This window comes from Pinus tabuliformis, chromosome 4_1 (genome assembly GCF_031772625.1).
Source record: "Pinus tabuliformis cultivar Carrire ecotype Pingquan chromosome 4_1, CPIR1, whole genome shotgun sequence".
Taxonomy (NCBI): Eukaryota; Viridiplantae; Streptophyta; class Pinopsida; order Pinales; family Pinaceae; genus Pinus; species Pinus tabuliformis.
Window position 1 is genome coordinate 861720696 of NC_142303.1, and position 21157 is coordinate 861741852.

General features: G+C 35.1%; 1 protein-coding gene and 1 non-coding gene across 2 annotated transcripts; both read left to right on the top strand.

The window, feature by feature from the left end:
- The first annotated feature begins 4770 nt into the window (after window positions 1–4770).
- On the top strand, window positions 4771–5549 carry LOC149178924 (uncharacterized). The gene is given in 3 exon segments (XM_089422287.1): window positions 4771–4807; window positions 4992–5062; window positions 5064–5549. Coding segments are annotated over 3 exon segments (594 nt in total).
- A 10386-nt stretch (window positions 5550–15935) lies between these two features.
- TRNAI-UAU (transfer RNA isoleucine (anticodon UAU)) lies at window positions 15936–16007 on the top strand. Its single transcript has one exon. It is a non-coding gene; the product is annotated as a tRNA-Ile (tRNA).
- Window positions 16008–21157: the final 5150 nt, after the last annotated feature.

Below are 21157 nucleotides of genomic sequence, written 5' to 3' on the forward strand. Positions count from 1 at the left end.
GGGAGATTGTTCTTCAGAAGAAGATTCCACATGTTGATCTAGTATAGGGATCCCCCCTTCAAGATGTGGAATCTGATTATCAAACTCTTGAAATGATTTTGGTTTTGTGAATCTATCCAAGCGATCAAGTTGCCGCTCAACAACACTGTCAGATTTGGATGATTCAAGAAAAATGACATCTCTAGATAAAACAAACTTTTTATTTATTTCATCATAGAGGCGGTATGCTTTAGATGTGTTTGAATACCCCAGGAAGATACACTTACGACTTCTAGCACCAAGTTTGTTTCTATGTACCTTTGGTATTAAAGCATAACAGGTGGAACCAAAGATCCTGAGATGTTTTACCGAAGGAACATGTCCATACCACAATTCATAAGGAGTCTTGTTTCTTATAGCACTAGGTGGACATCTATTCTTTATATATGCAGCACATAGAACAGCATCAGCCCAAAACATTGTCTTTACATTTTTGAAGAAAAGCATGGATCGTACCATATTCAAGATTGTTCTATTCATTCTTTCTGCTACACCATTCTATTGGGGATTATAAGGTATAGTTGTTTGATGTTTAATCCCATGTTGGCGAAGATAGTGTTCAAATTCATTTAATGTATATTCTTTTCCATTATCAGTGCGAATAGACCCAATATGAGATTGTGCATCATTTTCAATCCACTTATGAAAATTCTTGAATGTTTGAAAAGCATCAGATTTGTTCTTCAATAAATAAACCCAACACATTTTGGTGTAATCATCAATAAATGTCATGATATATTTATTTCCATTTGCAGAAGGAACAGGCATTGGACCACATAAATCTGAATGAATGAGTTCAAGCTTCCTATGTGCTCTTGAATGTGAATCATGAAAAGACTGTTTGCTATGCTTTCCTAGAATGCAAGCATCACATTGCTTATGTTTTCTAGGAATTGTAGGCAAACCAGCAACACCATTTTTCTTCAACAAGCGGAGACTATCATAGTTTAAATGTCCAAATCTAGCATGCCATAATAAACTTGACGGAAGTGTACCTTCTTCATGATGAGAAATATATGAGAAATGTTGTGCATGAGCAGAAGTTCCTTGCAGTTTAAGAAGTCTTTCTTCTTCTATACCCCTCATAACAAGTGAGTGGTCAGATGCCTTTCTTACCTCAAGCTTGCCATCAAACATGTGAATGGAGTGACCTTGCTGGCGGATGTGGACTAGGGACAGCAAGTTTTTCTTGAGCTGTGGGAGATATAGAACATGATCCAGAAGAAAGTCTGGAAGACCAGGCAGTTTAAGCCTGATTGTGCCAATCCCTGATGGCTTGATTTTTGACTGATCTGCAAAGTATACTGCTCCATCAACATTATCAGTGAAATCTTCAAAAAAATCTTTCCTATGAGTCATATGACAGGTTGCTCCTGAATCAAGCAACCAGTCATTTTTCGAAGAAGCAAGTGAAGCATTAAACAAATCCTCATTTACTCCAATGTTACATTGTGCCTCAATATAGTGAGCGGATTCAGGTGCTTTACCTTTGTCTGTGTCATCAGTTTTACCTTTCTGCTGATTTCTTCTCTGCTCAATTTTGTCCCATGGTAGCTTGCATGTAGAAGCATCATGTGATCCATTTCGTTTGCAGCGAATGCAATGCAGATCTACCTTTTCTACTTGAGAATGTCTGCCCCACCTGCCTCTGAAGTATCTTCCTCTTCCTCTTCGTCCACCTCTTCCTCTTATAGAATCTGGAGCAGGATGCTTTTCTTTATGAGCAAGGCAAACAGTCTCTTCAGAAGATTCAGGGACTGTTTTCTTTCCAAAGGCTTTCTCTCTTTCAGCAAACTTTTTCACAAGAGACTCAAAGGTTATGTCTTTAAGATTTCCATTTGCTTGTAAAGACTCAAGATAATTGGAGTAGTTAGGATAGAGTGCTTTGAGAAAGGCAATAAGAGAGATATCCAGCTCAACCTTAGTGGATTTAATATCATGCATTATAGACTTTATTTCAGATGCAAGAGCAAGGGGATCATTATTTTTTAGTTCAAGAGTGAAGACTTTAATCATGAGCTGAACAACTTCAAGTGCAGAATGTGAATCATAGAGTTCTTTCAGCTTTTGTAAAGCTTCAAAGGCAGTGGAATAGGATGAAATATGACGACTTACTTCTTCATTTATAGATGCTGCGATCAATGCATAGGCTTTGTTGTTCTTGTTTTCCCAAATGACAAGTTCTTTATCTGATGTAGGCTGCACAGGGTCTTTGTCTTCTTCTCCGACACACACTCCTTTCCACAACTCACTGTAGATGAGGGTGTGTTTTACCATCCGGGACCATTCGGGATAGTTCTCCTTGCCAGTGAGAACTATTCCTACCATAGAGATGATTGAATGCATTCTGTAAAAAATTACTTCTGTTGATAAAAAATCCTTACGTTACAGCCTTCAAATCCCTCTAATATTTGCTAAAAACATCAGCATTTCATTGTACATATCACTGCAATACTACTGTTTTGAAAAAAAAATGCGCAAGGCATCACTTCAATGTATTAATATATCACTTCAATATATCAATATATCATGCAATACTACAGATGCTTTGATATATAAAACACTCTAAAAACACTGCAATACTTGAATGAGCTTTGATACCATGAATTCAACAAACGTTTATACTTTGACTCAACTGCTCAACCAAAACTGCTATCATACCATCACATAAAACTGCGTAATACCATAACAAGGCTGTGGAAAATTTAAAGGCCCGTGCTGCCAAATCAACAACTCATAATAAAACAAAGCTTACATACACTGATGACAATACGGTTTACAGCAACGACATCTCTCGGGACAAAAAACGGGATCATTAATATACATTGTTTCAAGCGCTTCCAGCATTGAAGAAATCTATCACTGAGCCAGAAGATAATGTCATCAGGAGAAATGCAAACTGACTGACAGTTATTGTAAGCAAAGAAGCGAGTATGAAAATGCGAAAACGGTGACTGGTAACCAAAAGCTGGTGCCTGATTCTCAAAGAAGGTTGCGTGTTGATTCACGTCGGGTTCACCAGAACCGCTATGAGTTAAACCCCGTTTATCTTGTAACAGAAACAATGTATATACGCAGACCTTATCTCAAAATTGGTCACTGTTGGTGATTACGGACAGTCGGAAAATTTTGAAACCCAAAGCAACAGAAACAATGTATATACGCAGACCTTATCTCAAAATTGCTCACGGTTGGTAATTCCAGATAGCTCGTTTGACTGCAGAATGGCAAAAGTCGGAAAATTTTGAAACCCAAAATAAAATGGCAGGAAATACATGAATGTCGATAATGGAAGATTGTTGATGAGATTTGGAAGAGAGAGACTCGGCGAACGGCCAAAAGACGAGAGTCAATGTCAGGTATAACCGATACATAAGGTATCAGAGCACAGGTCCCAGATTCCTTGTAACTCCTCTCATTTATTCTCTGCCCATGAATACCTGAGCGTTGCCTCTGTCCTGCATCTCAACCACGTTGATTCTCTGCACATGAATGTATCGGTTATACCCTTTTTTTTTGCTGACCTCTCTGTGCATGAATACCTGACACTGCCAACGCTGCCCCTCTCTGCGCATGAATACCTGACACTGCCAACGCTGCCCCTCCATGAATGTATCGGTTATACCTGACAGTTTCCATGAGGAGATCTAGTATTATTTATGAAGAAAAAGGCTGGGATTCTCCAATTCTGTATTTACTACCAACAATTGAATAAAGTGACGATTAAGAATCGATATTCGTTACCACATATTGATGAACATTTCGATTAGATGAGGGGAGAAACAATATTCTCCAAGATCTATTTGAGGTATGGGTATCATCAAGTGCACGTCAAAGAAGAGGATATCCATAATACTATTTTCAAGACAAGATACGAGCACTATGAGTTTGTAGTGTTACCCTTTGGGCTTACTAATGCCCTTGCCACTTTCATGTGTCTAATGCATAACATGTTGCATCCTTATTTGGAAAAAAAATTCATTGTTTTGTGGATGATATATTGATTTATTCAAGAACTAAATAAGAGCATGAAAAATATTTGGAAGTAGTATTGCAATTTCTAAGAAAGAATAAGCTTTAAGAAAATCTTAGAAAATGCAATTTCTTCCAATCACAAATTCATTACTTGGGGCATATTATCTCCAGGGAGGGAGTGGTTGTGGACCTAGAGAAGATTAAAGAAATCATGGAATGGCTAACACCAACGAATGTGAATGAGGATATATCATTCATGGGGTTGGTAGGTTACTATAGGAGGCTCATTTGAATCTTCTCCAAGATAGGTCATCATATCACATCCTTTCAGACAAAAGGAAATAAATTTGAATGGAAAACTAAGTGTGCAATAAGCTTTGAGCAATTGAAACAATTGCTCACGAATGCAACATCATTGAGGATTGTAGATCCTGATAAGGATTTTGTAGTATGCATAGATTATGTTGGACACCTAATCCTAAAAATTGTACTCTCATGATTTATCTTTCATATTATTCTTGCTGCCCATGTTTGTGATCATGTTTCCAAACATCTTTATTCCCTTCATGAAAATCTGTAATAGCGCTTGGTGTGCTACCTGGAGTTGTTGTGGCGTAGTGAGAGCAGTCGAACGGAGGTGTTGTGGCTGAAGGGTTGCTGCCTGGAGATGTTGAATGCGTGAGGGTGTCGAAGGAGCTCCTCTCCTCTATCTTGTTGTGGCTAGTGCATTGAAGTCGGAGGCGTTATGACTGTGACATGGATTACTTCTCCTGCATGAATGGAATGTATGTTGGTATTTTAATCATCCCTGCAAACCACCATACGTCATTGCACAGTCACTAGACGTTGTGTATATGTTGACTACATTGAATGGTATTACGTTGACATGGTATCTATATTGAATGCGTTTTGATATGCACTGTCTAATGAGCTTTGCTATACAACGCTTGCATATGCGTTGAATTAACATGGTATAGATAGATGTATGTGCACATTATATCCCCACCGTGGAGACTTTTGTGAAAAGGTTCAACATAATCCTGACATGTGATACAGGTTGATATAGGTATGGGCCTCTTTGGATTTCCACAACTCTTGTATTTGTGGTAACGACACTGGGAAATTATGCTTCCTATTTGTCTTCCATAAAGAGTGAAGATAAAGTTGACTGGCATTATGACATTAATTATATGAGCTGGGCTGTGTGCTTGATTTATGGATACATCTGTTTGGTACCCCTCGGATTTTATTTCCTCCTCCGTTACTTGGGCATATCAACACCCTTGGTGCAGCTGTGGTGTCTTTATGGATATTCTCTATTTATCTTCATTCCAGCTTCGATTCTGTTAATCTTCCCAACTGAGTTTTTAAGATGGACTGTTATTGCTCTTGCTGGCTTAGCGGCAGCAAGCTTTGTAGCACTGAATATGCGATCTTGCATCAGTGCAAGTGACAAATGGATGACAACATGCATAAGTGCATTTTTAATGCAAATATTCTTGGCCTTTGTAATTAAGCTTTGTTTCTTTGTATGAATGGGAAGGGCGCATTTATATATTTGATATTGGTTCATTTAAAATAATGTTAAAATTAAATGATGGGGCATTGTCTCATTGACTTCTGAGTATATGAAATCAGATACTGAAACCCATATATAAATGATTGTGGAAATGATTCAAGAAGAAGATTTTGGGCTTAAAACCAGAATTAAAAGGGCTATTGTATTGAGGTTTGGTTGAGACAAAACTTTGTGCAATTTAATGTGAAATGGAAACCATATGGATAATGGCCCAGAGTGAGTGAAATGCCAAGCTTTTGATTGAATCCAGCATATGTGAATGTAATTGTGTTTATGAATCTGAATTATGAGAACATTCGAAGTTGATGGGATTGATAGTTAAAATATGAATGAGGATGAAGGAAACTTCACATACAGTGATTGATTTTTATTGAGTTTTCATGAACCATGAAATATGTGAACAGGTGTTTGATAAGCTTCTGCATGCAAATGATAAAATGTGAATTTTGCCAGGAATTGAAAGGTTTCCACATATTAATTGAGATTTCCAGTGGTAGAAATTTGCCAGACATTGAGATACTGATTGAGCATAGGCCGAGATGCATGTTCATATTCATGTGCTACTATGAAACCCTTGAAATTGCAATGTTGACTTAGTTTATATATCTGCATTGTTCCACATAATATTATGAGATTATGTACAATTCTTTCTCTGGGAATCTGTAATCCCACAATTGTAGCTGTTCCACATGTTATCATGAATGGTTACAGTCGCTATTGAACTTGACTATTCTTTTCCACTGGCCGAGAAAGTGAAGGAGTATTTGAAGGATTCAAGCAAGTTTGCAGTTGATGTTGCCCCAGTGTGGCTTTGTATTTAAAATTCATTATAGTGCATTAATTCCTTGCTTCAACTGTTGCATAAAGAGTTTGGTGGACTGATTGTAATCTTTTCTGGAGAAAAGTTTTGTCTGTTGTTTTGTCGGAACATAATGCTTGTCATGAGTAAACTCTTATTTTCATGTCATGGATTGTAATCGGTGCTTGCTGGTTGAACTCTGATCATTTGTTGCACATGTATAAAGGATATTGTTGTGTACTGTGAGTAGGTATTACTTTTCTGCACTGAGTAGTAGTTGTAAGGTGTAAATCTGACATTGAAGAAAAAAAAATGGCTAGAATCAATGAAGTATTAGAGTTCCTCAAAACTCTAATGTAGTCTACTACTCATGATACATTAAAAGTTAGCAAAGTTTCTCTCACAGATATTCAGGTCTGTCTACAAAATGCACAGGAAAAGATTGATTTTTTGCAACTTGAATCACAGCTACAGCAAGAAGAGCTACATCAAAATAGACATCATTCTGAACCTGTTTTTGTTCAGAACATTGAGACAACCACCCATCAGCAGCAAGTCAATAATGTTACAGTTTATTCAAATAAAGCAGCAGTTGTAAATGAAGATGCAGAAACTCAGTGTGCACTTCCCAAGCCCATCATCAGACCTTGGGAACAACTTGTCCACAACAAGCACATAACTAGTCTTGGATATGACAAGGACTTGTCCTTTCATATTCCAGACTATGCCAAGCCCATTCAGTTTCAGAGTGTTGGATTCATTCAAGACAGTTCACCTACTCCTCATGACAATTCACCTTTAGCTGTTCCAGACTATGCCCCTCATCCACAGCAACAACAACAACAACAACAGATTGTGAAATGCCAACACTGTGACCGAGTTGGCCATCTGAAAGATCATTGTTTTGATCTTCATCCATGTAAGCATTGTCATAAAACCAGTCATTCTTCAAACAGATGCTTCAAAAACAAACATCCTACAAGAACAAAGATTCATCTTGGATGGATCGCTTCTTGGCAATGGGCATCAAAAGCCAAGAAGATATTCCAAACACATGTCAGAACTTGTTCTAGAGTATTGAACAGTCTTTCAGTTGAGTTTTCTCCATCATCTCACCTTGTATCTGACAGGGGGGGAAATGATGGTCATCTACAAGCTTCAAAGCCACATCAAGCGAGCCTAAGCCACAACCTGCCACACCAGTTTCAGAGTTGTAGCCAGAGACAAAGATGCCCGTGAACATGCCTTCAGTTGGCAATCTAGGACACTTCCTCTAGCAGAAGACTTCAGCTTCTTGCCAGTTTTGGAAGAATTCCAGGAAAAAAATTGAGAACACTTCCTCTAGCAGAAGACTCCAGCTTCTTGCCAGTTTTGGAAGAGTTCCAGGAATTTCATTAAGCATTCTAGAGTTGTTGGTCATCCTTAAACCATCACAGGTTGAGACTTCCCTTTTCAGGTTGAAGTTCTCCCTTTTATGTGGGGTGAGACCTCCCTTTATTGGTTGAAGGTTTCCCTCTTCAAAGCAATAGGAGCACTTCCTCTAGCAGAAGACTCCAGCTTCTTGCCAGTTTTGGAAGAGTTCCGGGAACTGCACTAAGCATTCTAGTGTTGGTGGTCATCCTTAAACCATTGCCCTTTATACCAACATTTCAGAGAGCACATTCAGCCTAGTGTTGCCATGCATTTTTGCACATTTTGTATTTCAGCTCTCTTCTTGGACTCATACATAACCCTTCGGATTAAGGGGGGGAATCTTGGACACCTAATCCTCAATGGGTTAGTGTGGAAGCCGAATGGACAAAAGGAGTCCAAGAGACCTTGGGATGTGAAACACAATGGTCACATAATATACTATAAATGTATATCTCTTGTTAATAAAAATTGTACTCTCATGATTTATCTTTCATATTGTTCTTGCTACCCATGTGTGTTTAACAGATTACTGCAAGGAAGGGCTTGATGGAGTGTTGATGTAGGAAATTCAAGTAGTGTGCTATGAGTCTTGAAAGCTAAATGAACATGAACAAATTTATGTAACTCATGATTTGGAATTAGCTACCATTATCCATGCAATGAAGATGTGGAGGCACTATCTTCTTGGTAGAAAATTCATCCTAATGACTGGTCATGGAGGGTTGAAGCATTTATTTGAACAACCCAAGTTAAATGCAAGGTAAGCAAGGTGGCTAACCACAGTCAACGAGTTTTATTTTGAAGTCAAATGTATAAAGGTAAAAGAGAAGAAGGTGGCCAATGCACTTAGTAGAAGGATTCAACTAAATTATCTAGAAGCCATACACTTTTATGAAGTAGACCTGGTGGAAAGGGTAAAAAATTTAGGACAACATGATGAAATGTCCCAAGAAATAAATGAGAAGTTTCAATAAGATGGTGAGGATGAAGGGTATCATCTCGCAAGTGATGGTCTAATTAGATTCAATAATAGAATCTCTGTGAAAAATAGTGAGGAGTTAAAGAGGCTCATCATGAGAGAATTCCATGAAAATCCATATTCAGGCCATCTTGGGTACCTAAAGACTCCAACAACCATTAAAAAGTTCTATTTTTGGCCAACATTGAAGAAGGAAGTGGCTAATTTTGTTGCTAAATGCATACAATGTTAGCAAGTGAAAGTTGAGTGCAAGCATCCAACAAGATTATTATAATCCATTCCCATTCCAAAATGGAAGTGGGAGGTGATCTCCATGGATTTCATTATAGGCTTTCCTAGGAACTCCAAATAGTATGATGCAATTATGGTGGTGATTGACAAATTAAACAAGGTGACTCATTTTATGGTGATCAAAACCACTAACTTAGCTAGTGAGGTGACTCAAATTTTCATAAGGGAGATTATGATGTCCCATTGAGTTCACAAGAAGATCATCTCATATAGGGATGATAAGTTCACTTCCAAGTTTTGGAAGGAGATATTTTCATGACTGGGGACTGAATTGGCCTTTAGTACTTGTTATCATCCACAATTAGATGGAAAAATAGAAAGGGTGAACCAAATCCTTTAAGACATGTTGAGGATGTATGTAATGCACTAGCAATAGAAGTGGGAAGAGTATCTTCCACTTTTAGAATTTGCATATAATAATGGCTACCAAGAGTCCTTAAAGATGAGCCCAGGAGTTGTAATACTCACACCAACTAGAGTGACCCAATAAGAAGGGTCCTTATTTGGCCTAATACGCTCAAAGAAATGGAGTAACAAGTTTAGATTATCAAACATAATTTGAAGGTGCCATATGAAAGGAAGAAAAGTTATGCTAATCAACATAAGGTATATAAATATTTCCATGTTGGATAACATGCCTATTTGTAGATAAAGCCTAAGAAAATATCCTTGAGATTGGGTCATGTGCCAAGTTGGAATCGTAGTAGCCATTTGAAATCCTTGAAGGAATGGACCAGTGGCATATCGTTGGGCTTAGCTCCATCAGTAAAAGTCCATGATGTTTTCCATGTCTATTTTCTTAAAATATATGTACATGATTATAATCATGTGATTGATTTGTCTATGCTACAGGTGGAACTAGAGGGAGAGTTCCAGCTAGAGCCAATATGCATCCTATATCAAAGGAGAACCATGCTCCGAAATTGAGCAATAGATAAAGTCAAATTGTAGTGGAGGCACTTTGGGCCCAAGGAAGCCATGTGGGAAATGAATGATTCAATGAGAGAAGCATATCCCTTTTTGTTTTTTAGTTAAAGAAAATGTATATGAACTGCAAATGTTGCACATATCTATATATATAAAGCTCCAAAAATGATATGTGTTTGTTTTAATCATGTCTTACATGTTGCATGCTAGTAAATAACACCAATGGTGGTATTCCCCTAAGGGGGAGGGGTTTGTGACAACCCCAATTTCTTAATCTCATTTTTCAATGTAAATATTTTCATAAATGAATTATGGGATGAGTTATGGGACACAAATTCTAGGGACAAGGGAGGTTTGTTTTCTGGGATGGTGTAATTTCCTTGAGGTAGGGAAATATGAATTGTTGGAACAACCATTGAAGGTTGGTTGTCGACTACCTTAATATATTGGGTCTTGAACTTAATGAGATTGAAAGAAGATATGCAAAATCCATACTCCCCTGAGGAATAATGTAAGAAATAAGGACGTGACTACAAATGGAGTTGACTTGTGCTATTAAAAAATCATGCCCAAAGAATGCAAATTGGGAATGGGCCAATGAATCACATTAACCAAGGAATGACAAAGGAAGACATTGTTGGCATTATGATACTGATCCGAATATAAAATGGCATCAACCCATGGTATTCATCCACCCATGGAATTTACCCGTGGTATTGTAAGTGGCATCCACCCATGGTATTCATTCACCCATGGTATTTGCCAATGGTATTGTGACATCCACCCATTGTATTCATTCACCCATGGAATTTACTCGTGGTATTGTGACATCCACCCATGGTATTCATTCACACATGGAATTGACCCATGGTATTGTAATTGAAAAAGACTATAAGTAACAAGTCGCATTTTGTAAAAGGACAGTTTGTCTACCATAATGTAGCTTTTACAAAATGCGACTTGTTACCTATAGTCTTTTTCAGTAACAATACCATGGGTCAATTCCATGGGAATGAGGGTTTGATGCATATTTTAGTTTCAAAATTTGCAGCAATATTCAACAAACTTCAGGTATGTGCTACGTCCTCCATAGAGTATTTTCTTAGGCCAAGCAGGAAGAATTTTTATTTTTATTTTATTTTATTTTATTTATTTATTTATTTATTTTTATTTTTATTTTATTTTTTATTTTATTTATTTATTTATATTTATTTATTTATTTATTTATTTTTATTTTTTATTTTATTTTATTTATTTATTTATTTATTTTTTTTTTATTTTTTTATTTATTTTTATTTTTTATTTATTTTTTCAGTTTTTTGCAGGAATGTTTTTGGGCAGTGAGTTTGTAGATAAGATCTAAAACTTTTGGTGAAAATTTTACAAAAAAATAATAGATCTGCATTCCTTGTGAAAAAATACCCAAATTCAAAAAAACAATCAGTAGAGTTGGAGTTCGGATGAGGGAGATATCGCTGATTTAAAATCAGCTATGTTGCAGAAATGATTCTGACGATAATTCATGGACGACAGATCTCCTATATTTTTTTTGCAATTTTGGTACAAAATTTCAGAAAAGTGATTGTAGATCTGATCTCCTCTTGAAAAATTGCTCCATCTCAAAAAACAATGCGTTGAATCGGAGTTCATATGGGGAGATATCGCTGATTTAAAATCAACTATTTTTTCAGAACTTTTGTGATGGCAGAAAAGTTGCAGCGTGAATATGAGATTCTGGAGTGTTCAAATAAAGGTTTCCAACACATGGGAAGATACCAAATGGTCCTTCTGTTTCCAAAAATAGGTTATACGAAATATTCTGAGTTATAATGATCGAGTTATTTCCATTTTAATTCTGGAGCAGCATTCAGAGTGGGTTCCCTTTGGAGACGTGCCCTCCCACCCCACTTTAGTAGGCACCTGCTTGACATTCATCAGTTTCAAGATAGCAGCATTCGGCTTGGGTTCTTTGGAGACGTGCCCTCCCACCCCAGGCTATGTAGGCACCTGCTACTTTAGTAATAACCAACATCATGATTATGGGTCAACCGCATGAAATCCTTGTCATCGAAGTCCATTTGCTAGGCCGCACACTGTTAGCATCACAGTTGGTCAAAAGAATTACAAGGTATCTCTATCATTGGATCTTTGTTTGTCATGGTTATGGTTTATCCACAAACCCACACTTCATCGAAGTCCATATTCTAGGCCACACACTATCAGTATCGCAGTTGGTCATAAGCATTACAGGGTATCTCTATCCTCGGATCTTTGTTCATCATGGTTATGGGTTAACCACATAAAACCCTTCTCTTCAGTGGCTCTTCATATTCAACAAAGGCTTTGTAGGAGGGAACTTCACGCAATGGGGACCATTGCTTCTTAAGGAGGGAGGAATGATCCGAATAGAAAATGGAATCAACCCATGGTATTCATCCACCCATGGAATTTACCCATAGTATTGTAAGTGACATCCACCTATGGTATTCATTCACCCATGGTATTTGCCCATGGTATTGTGACATCCACCCATGGTATTCATTCACCCATGGAATTGACCTGTGGTATTGTAACTGAAAAAGACTATAAGTAACAAGTCGCATTTTGTGAAAGGACAGTTTGTCCACCACAATGTAGCTTTTATAGTTATTCTCTATTTTTAATAAAAAAAATCTTTGTGGTTTTGTTTGTTGGGAATTCTCCTATTTTTATTCTGGCACTTAAATTTTCAAATCTTGGGGGCATCCCCCCACCAAGATGCATTTCAATTTTTTTTTAGATCTTGGGGGCCTTCCTCTCCTTTTACAAAATGTGACTTGTTACTTATAGTCTTTTTAAGTTACAATACGATGGGTCAATTCCATGGGTGAATGAATACCATGGGTAGATGTCACAATACCATGGGAAAATACCATGGGTAAATAAGAAGGAAAGGTAAAGGATGACATGTTGCATAAGATGGACGAGAACATGTAGAACTTGGATGTGAAACTTAAGGGAAGAGAACAACTTTGTAGAAATTTTCAAGAAAAGGTATTGATTGTGCATTCATTTTTTCTAGTACATGTGATGGTCAGGAAGTTCATTTATAGAGTGTGTTAAAGAGCTTGAGGTTCTGTAGGTAAAATAACTAGAAGGACAATTCAAAACTAGGCTTATAGAGCAACAACAACAATGGGAGAAGGAGATCATGCAATATGGGGAAAAATTCAGAGGAAATGAGAAGATGTGTAGGAAATCTTCAAGAGAAGGTAATGCTTATTTTCATTTTTTATTTAACTTTCTTTTTAAGTGCTAAATATTTCATTTGTTTGGTTTAGTACTAAAGTAAGATTTTGCCTAATATTACTAGTCATGTAGGTAAAGGATCTTGAAGCACAACTTGAGGCCAAAGTGAAAGGGCAACAATTACAGACACAAAAAGAACTAGAAGAACAACTTGAAATCAGGCTCAAAGAGTAGAGACAACAAGCAGAGAAGGAGAGATTGCAATATCTGGAAAAACTTAAAGGAAAAGAACATATGTGTAGAAATCTTCAAGAGAAGGTAATGTTGAAACTTTATATTCTCTTTTCAGATTAACTTTACTTTTGAGTTCAATGCATTACATTCTCATCTACTAGGGATATTTATTTGTTATGCTGTATAGTCTTAAGGCTTTGGCTAATTTTACATGTCATTCAGGTAAAGGATCTTGAAGCACAACTAGAGGCCAAAGTGAAAGAGAAACAATCACTGCCAGACAGAGTGTTTGAGAAACCACCACCAGTCCATCAGTTAGGGGGCTTCATAACTTGCAACATATGAATTTAGAGAAGGTAAAATGTTGGATAACTACCTAACTTAGCCAAATTTGATGACAATTCAAATGCTTCATCCCTCTTCATTATTTTCATCCTCCTTGCACCAGAAGGAGAAGACTTAAGACTTTAAACAAAAGAAAATCTTATCATTCATTTTCCTAATCAATAGAAAATCTCATCAAATAGAGGAGGTCAAAAGACGATTTTCTATTTTTCCTGCAAATCAAGTAATCAAAACAATTCTCAATATCTGTCAAGAAATTTCAATCAGGTACACAATGTAGGGCCCAATAAAGCACTCGTTCATCAAGTTGCAAATGCAAGACATATCGCTAGACCACGAGGTAGAGATCAAGAAGTCCGTCAATGGGGTTACCTCAAAGGAATTGCCTTTGGAAGATGGCGATGATTTCCCCTATTGTCAAAAGAAAAATTAGGGATAATATAAATGGAGTATGGATCTGGTATGCCTATTGCAGTTTTCAATCTAGCAACAAATGTAATTATTGCAGGAATTATGGCACTACCTACAACAATGAAATTTATGGGTCTACCATTATGCTTTATAGTGATAATCCTAATGGGTATTATCATAGAAATAAGCATTGAGTTGTTGGTCAAGTTTTTCACCTGAAAGCTTCTAATTATGCTGAAACTCTTGAATTTGTTATTTGGGCACTCTGTTAGGGTTTTATCAAATATTTGTATTATTATAAACAATGCAGGCATTATGATTGTTTATTTAATTATAATGGGAGATGTGATGTCTGAATCCTTGAATCACTAGGGGATTTTTTATCCTTGCATCACTAGGAGCTACAAAATTATAATTTTAGATCATTTCAATCCTGAATTTTTCAATATGCGGACTAGATTTGAGCTTCAGCTAATAGATATACATAGAACTTACAAATTTTTGTTGCACCCATCCCCATTAGTTCGCCACACATACCTCGCTATGTTATGGATATAAAAGTGGCTAAAGTAGAAAGGAATACATTGACAATATTTTAGGCATTATATTTTGTAATTATTTGGCTAGATTTGGGAGGCCTTTCACAAATATAATGAAATATTTCTAGAAGTACAAGGTTTTCAACAAATGAATAATATACTCATGAAAAAACTTGACTGTAAGGAGAAGCATATAGGAAAATATTGCAAGGCAGAGACATGGTGGTGGATTTCTTGTTTATTGTTAATGGTGATCTATCAAGACTTCTAATACTTGTTTTTGGACTTCATGCAGGTGGGATGTTGTGGGCACCAAGAGAAGAATTCAATATGGCCCCTTCCTTGTTCCCAAACAAGGACTTCCAGTAAAATTCAGGCCCAAGATTGAAAAATATCTAGGCACATGATCCTCCTCATCACATACTTCTCAATAGTTCCAATGATAGAAATAGTGGTAGCAGGAGACACAGATATGCAAGATTTACGCACTACTACACAGGGGGTTGTTTAAGAAAATTAATTAAGATGAAATTAATATTTTGTCTGAAGAATTTAATTAAATTAATTTGGATCTAAGATCATGTATGAGACTTTTCACTATTTTCATTTTTATATTAAAATCATTTGACAGATATGCAAAATCGAGGTTTTCATATAGACATGGCAAGGAGGAGCATAGGTTGGGTTAAAGGAGCTATTCAATTTGCTAAATGAGGTTTTCATATAGACATGAGTGTTCAAATGGGTTAAAAGAACTATTCATTTTGTTGCAATCAATCAAACCAAGTGGTAATGGTGTCAATGAAGTGATTTGAAGCCTTTTTGGGACCCTTTTTGTATTTCTTTATTGACAAAATCTGATGCAGAAAGCAATATGAAAGTTAATTGTTTTGGCAAGATATTAACAACTTGTGCTAATTCTAGTTACTTTTCTTTGTAGGACTAGATTAAATTGTTTGTAGATTATTGTGTATTATTAGCTTGTTGTGTGGGTCATGCTACAAGGGTGTGAAATTTAGCTAACTCGATTGAGTTATTTTTTATTAAGTTAAAAATAGGTGTTGCATGATTATAGATTTTATAAATATTATGCCATTATGTGTTGAGCATTTTTTTTTTAAATCAATGCCTACATATGCAATTTCAAGGACTGCTATAACTCACATAATTTTTTAAAGGGTGCTAGCTTAATGGAAAAGCACCTGCCTTATAAGCAGGAGGTTGGTGGTTCGATCCCATTGTGCCCTAACATGAATTAATGAATGATATTGTATTTTATTTTTAAATTAGATATTTTTTATATTGATTTATTTCAATGGTGAGATATTTTTCTAGATTCATTGTTTTATATTGTCTCTAAAGAGACAAAAGTGATATTGTATTGCTTTTAAATATAATTTTTATTGTCTCTAGAGAGACAATAGCTAGGATTAAAGACTTATTGTCTCTATAAAGACATTTTATTTAATCCCAACTATTTTCTTTGGAGGGACAAAAATGAAATTGTCTCCTAAGAGACAATAATTCTTGTTTTATATATTGTCTCTATAGAGACAACTTTTTCAGAGAATAAATTTGAGACACACGCTTAAGGACAATATTTAAGACAATACACAAGTTTGTTTTTGTCTCAAGTTGAGACTTTTTACTCAAATATTCTCTCAACTATTGTCTTAAACACCCCTCAGGTGTAGTATTGTTATTAACGTAGAGTGTGGAGGTACGAAAATTATTTTTGAATTTACTGGAAAATAGAAATATTCAGGTTTTTCCCAAAACTATGGTTAAAATTGCAAAAACTTGGCAAAACAATGGAGATTCAACACACTTCGAAGGTGAAGCCAGTGCTATTGTCCTAGCGAGGGAGGGACTAACAATATATCACAACATGGAATTTGATTGTAAAATTCAAGTTCATACTTTTGGGAGCATGTGTATATTTGACGTGATTGAAATTCTATGCTACCACCTTCAATTGTGGCCATCAATAATACCTAGAGTTCACCATGAAAGGGTTTTTTTTTTTTTTTTTTAAGCTGTGGTTCACGATCACTGAGTGGCCGCTACATCCACGGGAAAATATTGGGGCAGATCCACCCGAAGGGATCTGCCCGACGGCCAATCTTAACAGGCCTAACCCCGAGGGCGTCAAGGAGATTTGACCCTGTGACCTCCCAAACTGGAAAAGTGCTTTAGCAACGGAAACTCGACCATTTAAGCTATCCCTTGGGGCTATGAAAGGATTATACAAATGATATTATGGTTTGAGAATGCTACCATAAAAACTTAAACTAGCACAACCACATTAATAAATGTGGTTGATATAAGCTGATAAGCTTATATCAAGCACATACAGAATCACATTATTAAAAATTAATTTTGTAATAAATGTTAACATGGTTCATAATTGACCATAGTCCAAACCCAATGTTATAAACCGTCATAATAATATTATAAATCTATTATTATTACAACTAATATTATAAACCTATTATTATGAAAACTAATATTATAAATGTAGAACATAAAACTATACTTAATATTTTAAAATCTAATATTAAAAAGTCTAAACCTAATATTAAAAACCATTATTATTAAATCTAATGTTAAAAAATATAACTTAATATTAATAAACCTCATATTAAAAAAGGGCTAAATAGTATCTAGTACCTGCGACTTAGCTCAAATATAGCTTAATTAAACTAAAAAAAATAAATATAGAGATTTCATAACAAAAATAAAACAACTAATTAAACATTGTATTATTGAATGTCATTACCAAAAATTAAGAAATGTTATTAACTAATATTGTTTATATTAACATAAATACACTTTAATATATATGTGTGTGTGTGTGTGTATGTTTATTTTTTATATATATTTATGTGTTTTAGTTTTTATTAATATATATAATTTTTTATAATTAAGTTTATTAAATTAAACTTATTAAAATATGTTTTTAATATAATAATAAGTCATATATGGAGAAAAAAATACAAGTTATTTAAATGGAATAGTAGAAAAAAAATAAAAAATAAAAAATAAAAAGGAAATAAAAATAAAAACAAAAATTAGTAAATAAAAAGGAAATAAAACTAAGAACAAAAAATTAGTAACTAATAAAAATGTAAGTTACTAAACAAACCATAATAAGACCTCAACCAATCACCTTACAAATAAATAGATTTAAATAATAATAAAAGTTACAAAAATTGAATTCCCATTGTTAAACTATGGATAAATGGCATAAATTTTTTGTCAGGGACAAATTAAATAATAGAAAAAAAAAAACAAAAATCAAAAAGCTAAATAAAAATAAAATAAAATAAAAAACAAAAAATTAGTAACTAATAAAAATGGAAGTTACTAAAAAACTTTTGATAAAACCTCGACCAATCACTTTACAAATAAATAAATTTCAATAATAATAAAGATCAAATTCCTAATATTAAATTATAGATAAACATAATAATCTTTTTTGATAAAAACAAATTAAACCCTGATCAAATATACCATGCCTCCCACAAGTATAATAACATTGCATATATTTAATATACTTAATAAACAATTTAACATTAAGTTTTGAAAAGAATTTAAAAATGAAAAAGAAAAACCATGTACTCATAAGCATAGAGGCTGTCATGTAATGGATGCGGTTGACGTTGACGCTAGATCGAGTTTCTAAGAAAAGCTTGTTTTGACTAATGGTCGAAGCAAATGTTATCTCTAGGTTTTGTAATCCTGTAAGTGAAATAATGTCCATGCCATCGTTTATGTTTTTTTTTTTTTTTTGATAGAACGAAGACTAATTGTTTTGTTTAGAATTTTAATTTGACTGAAAATTTGACTGAAAATTTGGATATCTTTGTTTAGATTGTTTTTACAAGTATCTATTACTAAAACCAAAATACACTTGAGTTCGATTTCTTATCTATATGATTACTTTGTGTATAATAACAATCTATAATATCTATATGTTATACATTAATTTTATTGCTTACAAAGAATGACTAGGAGAATATATGTTAATAACCTACTGAGAATTGAGTCCATCCATGTCGAAGCTATGGACTTGTGTATGGTTGTTGTCTGTGTATGGACGAACGAAAGATGAAAAGCATAGATAGAAGGCAGATTCTCTTTTGGTTGAAGTGTTCAACCATGGAAAACGATTCGAAATTAATAGTTTCAAAAAAATTAATAATATTTTATGATTATGAAATTTAAATTATTTATATTTTTGTGTTGAAAGACATTTGCTATAACTCAGTAGTCTATCCGTTGGTTATCAAAATTGAAATTTTATTCATTGTTGGCCAAAATACAAATTTTAAAAATAAAAAACTAAAAATTGTTGAAAATAGCATGTATAAATTTTAATTTAATTTGTTATTGAATTAAGTTGAAATTTTATTTTCATAGTAGCTTGTAGCGGTTAACTAAATTAAGTTGGTTTAGTTGGCTAAGTAAATTCGAGTTGGAAGTCTATCGCGAGTCATGTAGAGTGATTCCTAAATTTTAGGGGCCCAAGTTGAGTTTTGATTGAGTTGTAATTAACTAACTCAGTGTAACTCAATTAAAGCAAGTTAAACTAGTTCAATCAATTTGAGAAACTAGTAGGAGGTCTAGTAGTGGAGATAAACTTCAGTGTAACTTCACTGCGCTACTAGTTAACTGAAGATTCACTCGTAAATAATTCATGCATGCCAGTTCAAAGAAAGACCCGATTGATATTAGAGTTCAGTGACAGTGTAAGTTGTATGATATTTCGAGTTCTATAGATGGTTCAAGCAATCAGTAGAAGGCCTATGATGGATTGCGCAGTTGTGCTGAGGGATTTTGCCAATTAAATATGGGCTAATTCCCTAAGGATTGCGTAAGAAAGTAGGGGTTTGGCTGACAATAGAATTGGCTAACTGTTGGCTTGAGCTAGTTTGCGAATCATAGAGATAGATTGTACTTGTGTAGAGATTGTTCGGGTTGAAAAAGCATTGTATTTTCTTCTCAGATCTTCTGGTTAATACAATATAGATAATCAGGGTTTTGAGCGGTTGTTTTCCTCGGAAAAATATTTTGTTATGTCCGATTGAAATTCTTCGTTTTGTGCTTAGTGTTTTCATTGATCAATTTGGTTTCCGCTAATGAGTAAAGTAGATTCTTGTCTTTTCTTTTAGCATATCACATAAGTAGTTTGAATCTACAAGTAAAAATCTACATGGTATTGGCGCTGAAGACATTATAGAAGAGGAGAATTCGAATTTGTTGCCAGGTGAAATCAAATTTGCATGTTCATACTTTAGAGTCAACAGTATGTCATTCTACGGTTTGAGACTTGAGTATGCCCTAAAGGGAAGCTCGAATTACATAGCTTGGAAGGTCAGGATGGAGGCAGTGTTGGAAGACAACAGGCTAAAGGAATTCATATATTATGATATTCCGAAGCCTCCAGCATCTAATGCTAAAGATATGGTTGAATGGAGAAAGTGTGTGGGAAAAGCGATAAGGATTATCCTAGAATGAGTTCGAGATCATATCATCTCGAATCTCCATGGTAAGGAAACTCCATTTGCAATGTGGAAGGCATTGATGAACCTGTTTCAAAATAGAAGTAACCATAGGAAGCTAGCACTAAAGGAAAAACTCAGAATGATCAAAATGGAGAAGGGCGACTCTATTAAAAAATCCTTGACCAAGTTCACTCAATGTCAGGATGAGCTTGGAAGTGTCAGGATTACTATTATCGAAAATAATTTAGTGAGCCTAGCACTTCTAGGACTTCCCAAGAGTTGACACAGTTACTACGACTCAGTTAATGGGAGAGAGAAGCTACCAGAGTGGGAGTGGTTGTGGTCCAACTTGGTAGAAGAAGAGTTTCAGTGAAACACCAGAGATGGGGCCTCATCCAAAGAAGTGGAATAGGACTCTACATTAGTCATCAAAGCAAATAAAGACAAGGGAAATAAGTCCCAAGGAGAGGAGGGCGGAAAGAATAAGGACTTAATGAACATCAATTGTTTTCATGATCACGAGTACAAGGACTATGACACGAATTTCCCACAGAAGAAAGCAAGCAAGAATGACCCTGCAATAACAGCAACGAGTGAAGCTTTAGATTCCTAAATTCGAAATTGATTTCACTCTCACTACATGCATGACCAACATTGTAATGGGAAGAATGTGGTATCTTGATAGCGATGCCTTCTTCCATATGATGGAGAATAGAGATCTTAGTGACTTGGAGGAGAAAGACCTCAAGCAAAACATAGAGTTTGGAGATGATGGGAGGTATAGTGCAGCCGACAGCGATAAAATTACCTTTTAGAGGGAGTTTGGATCCCCTCTCAGAATAACATATTTGATGTATGTTCCATCACTAAAGAAGATTCTTGTTTCCATGG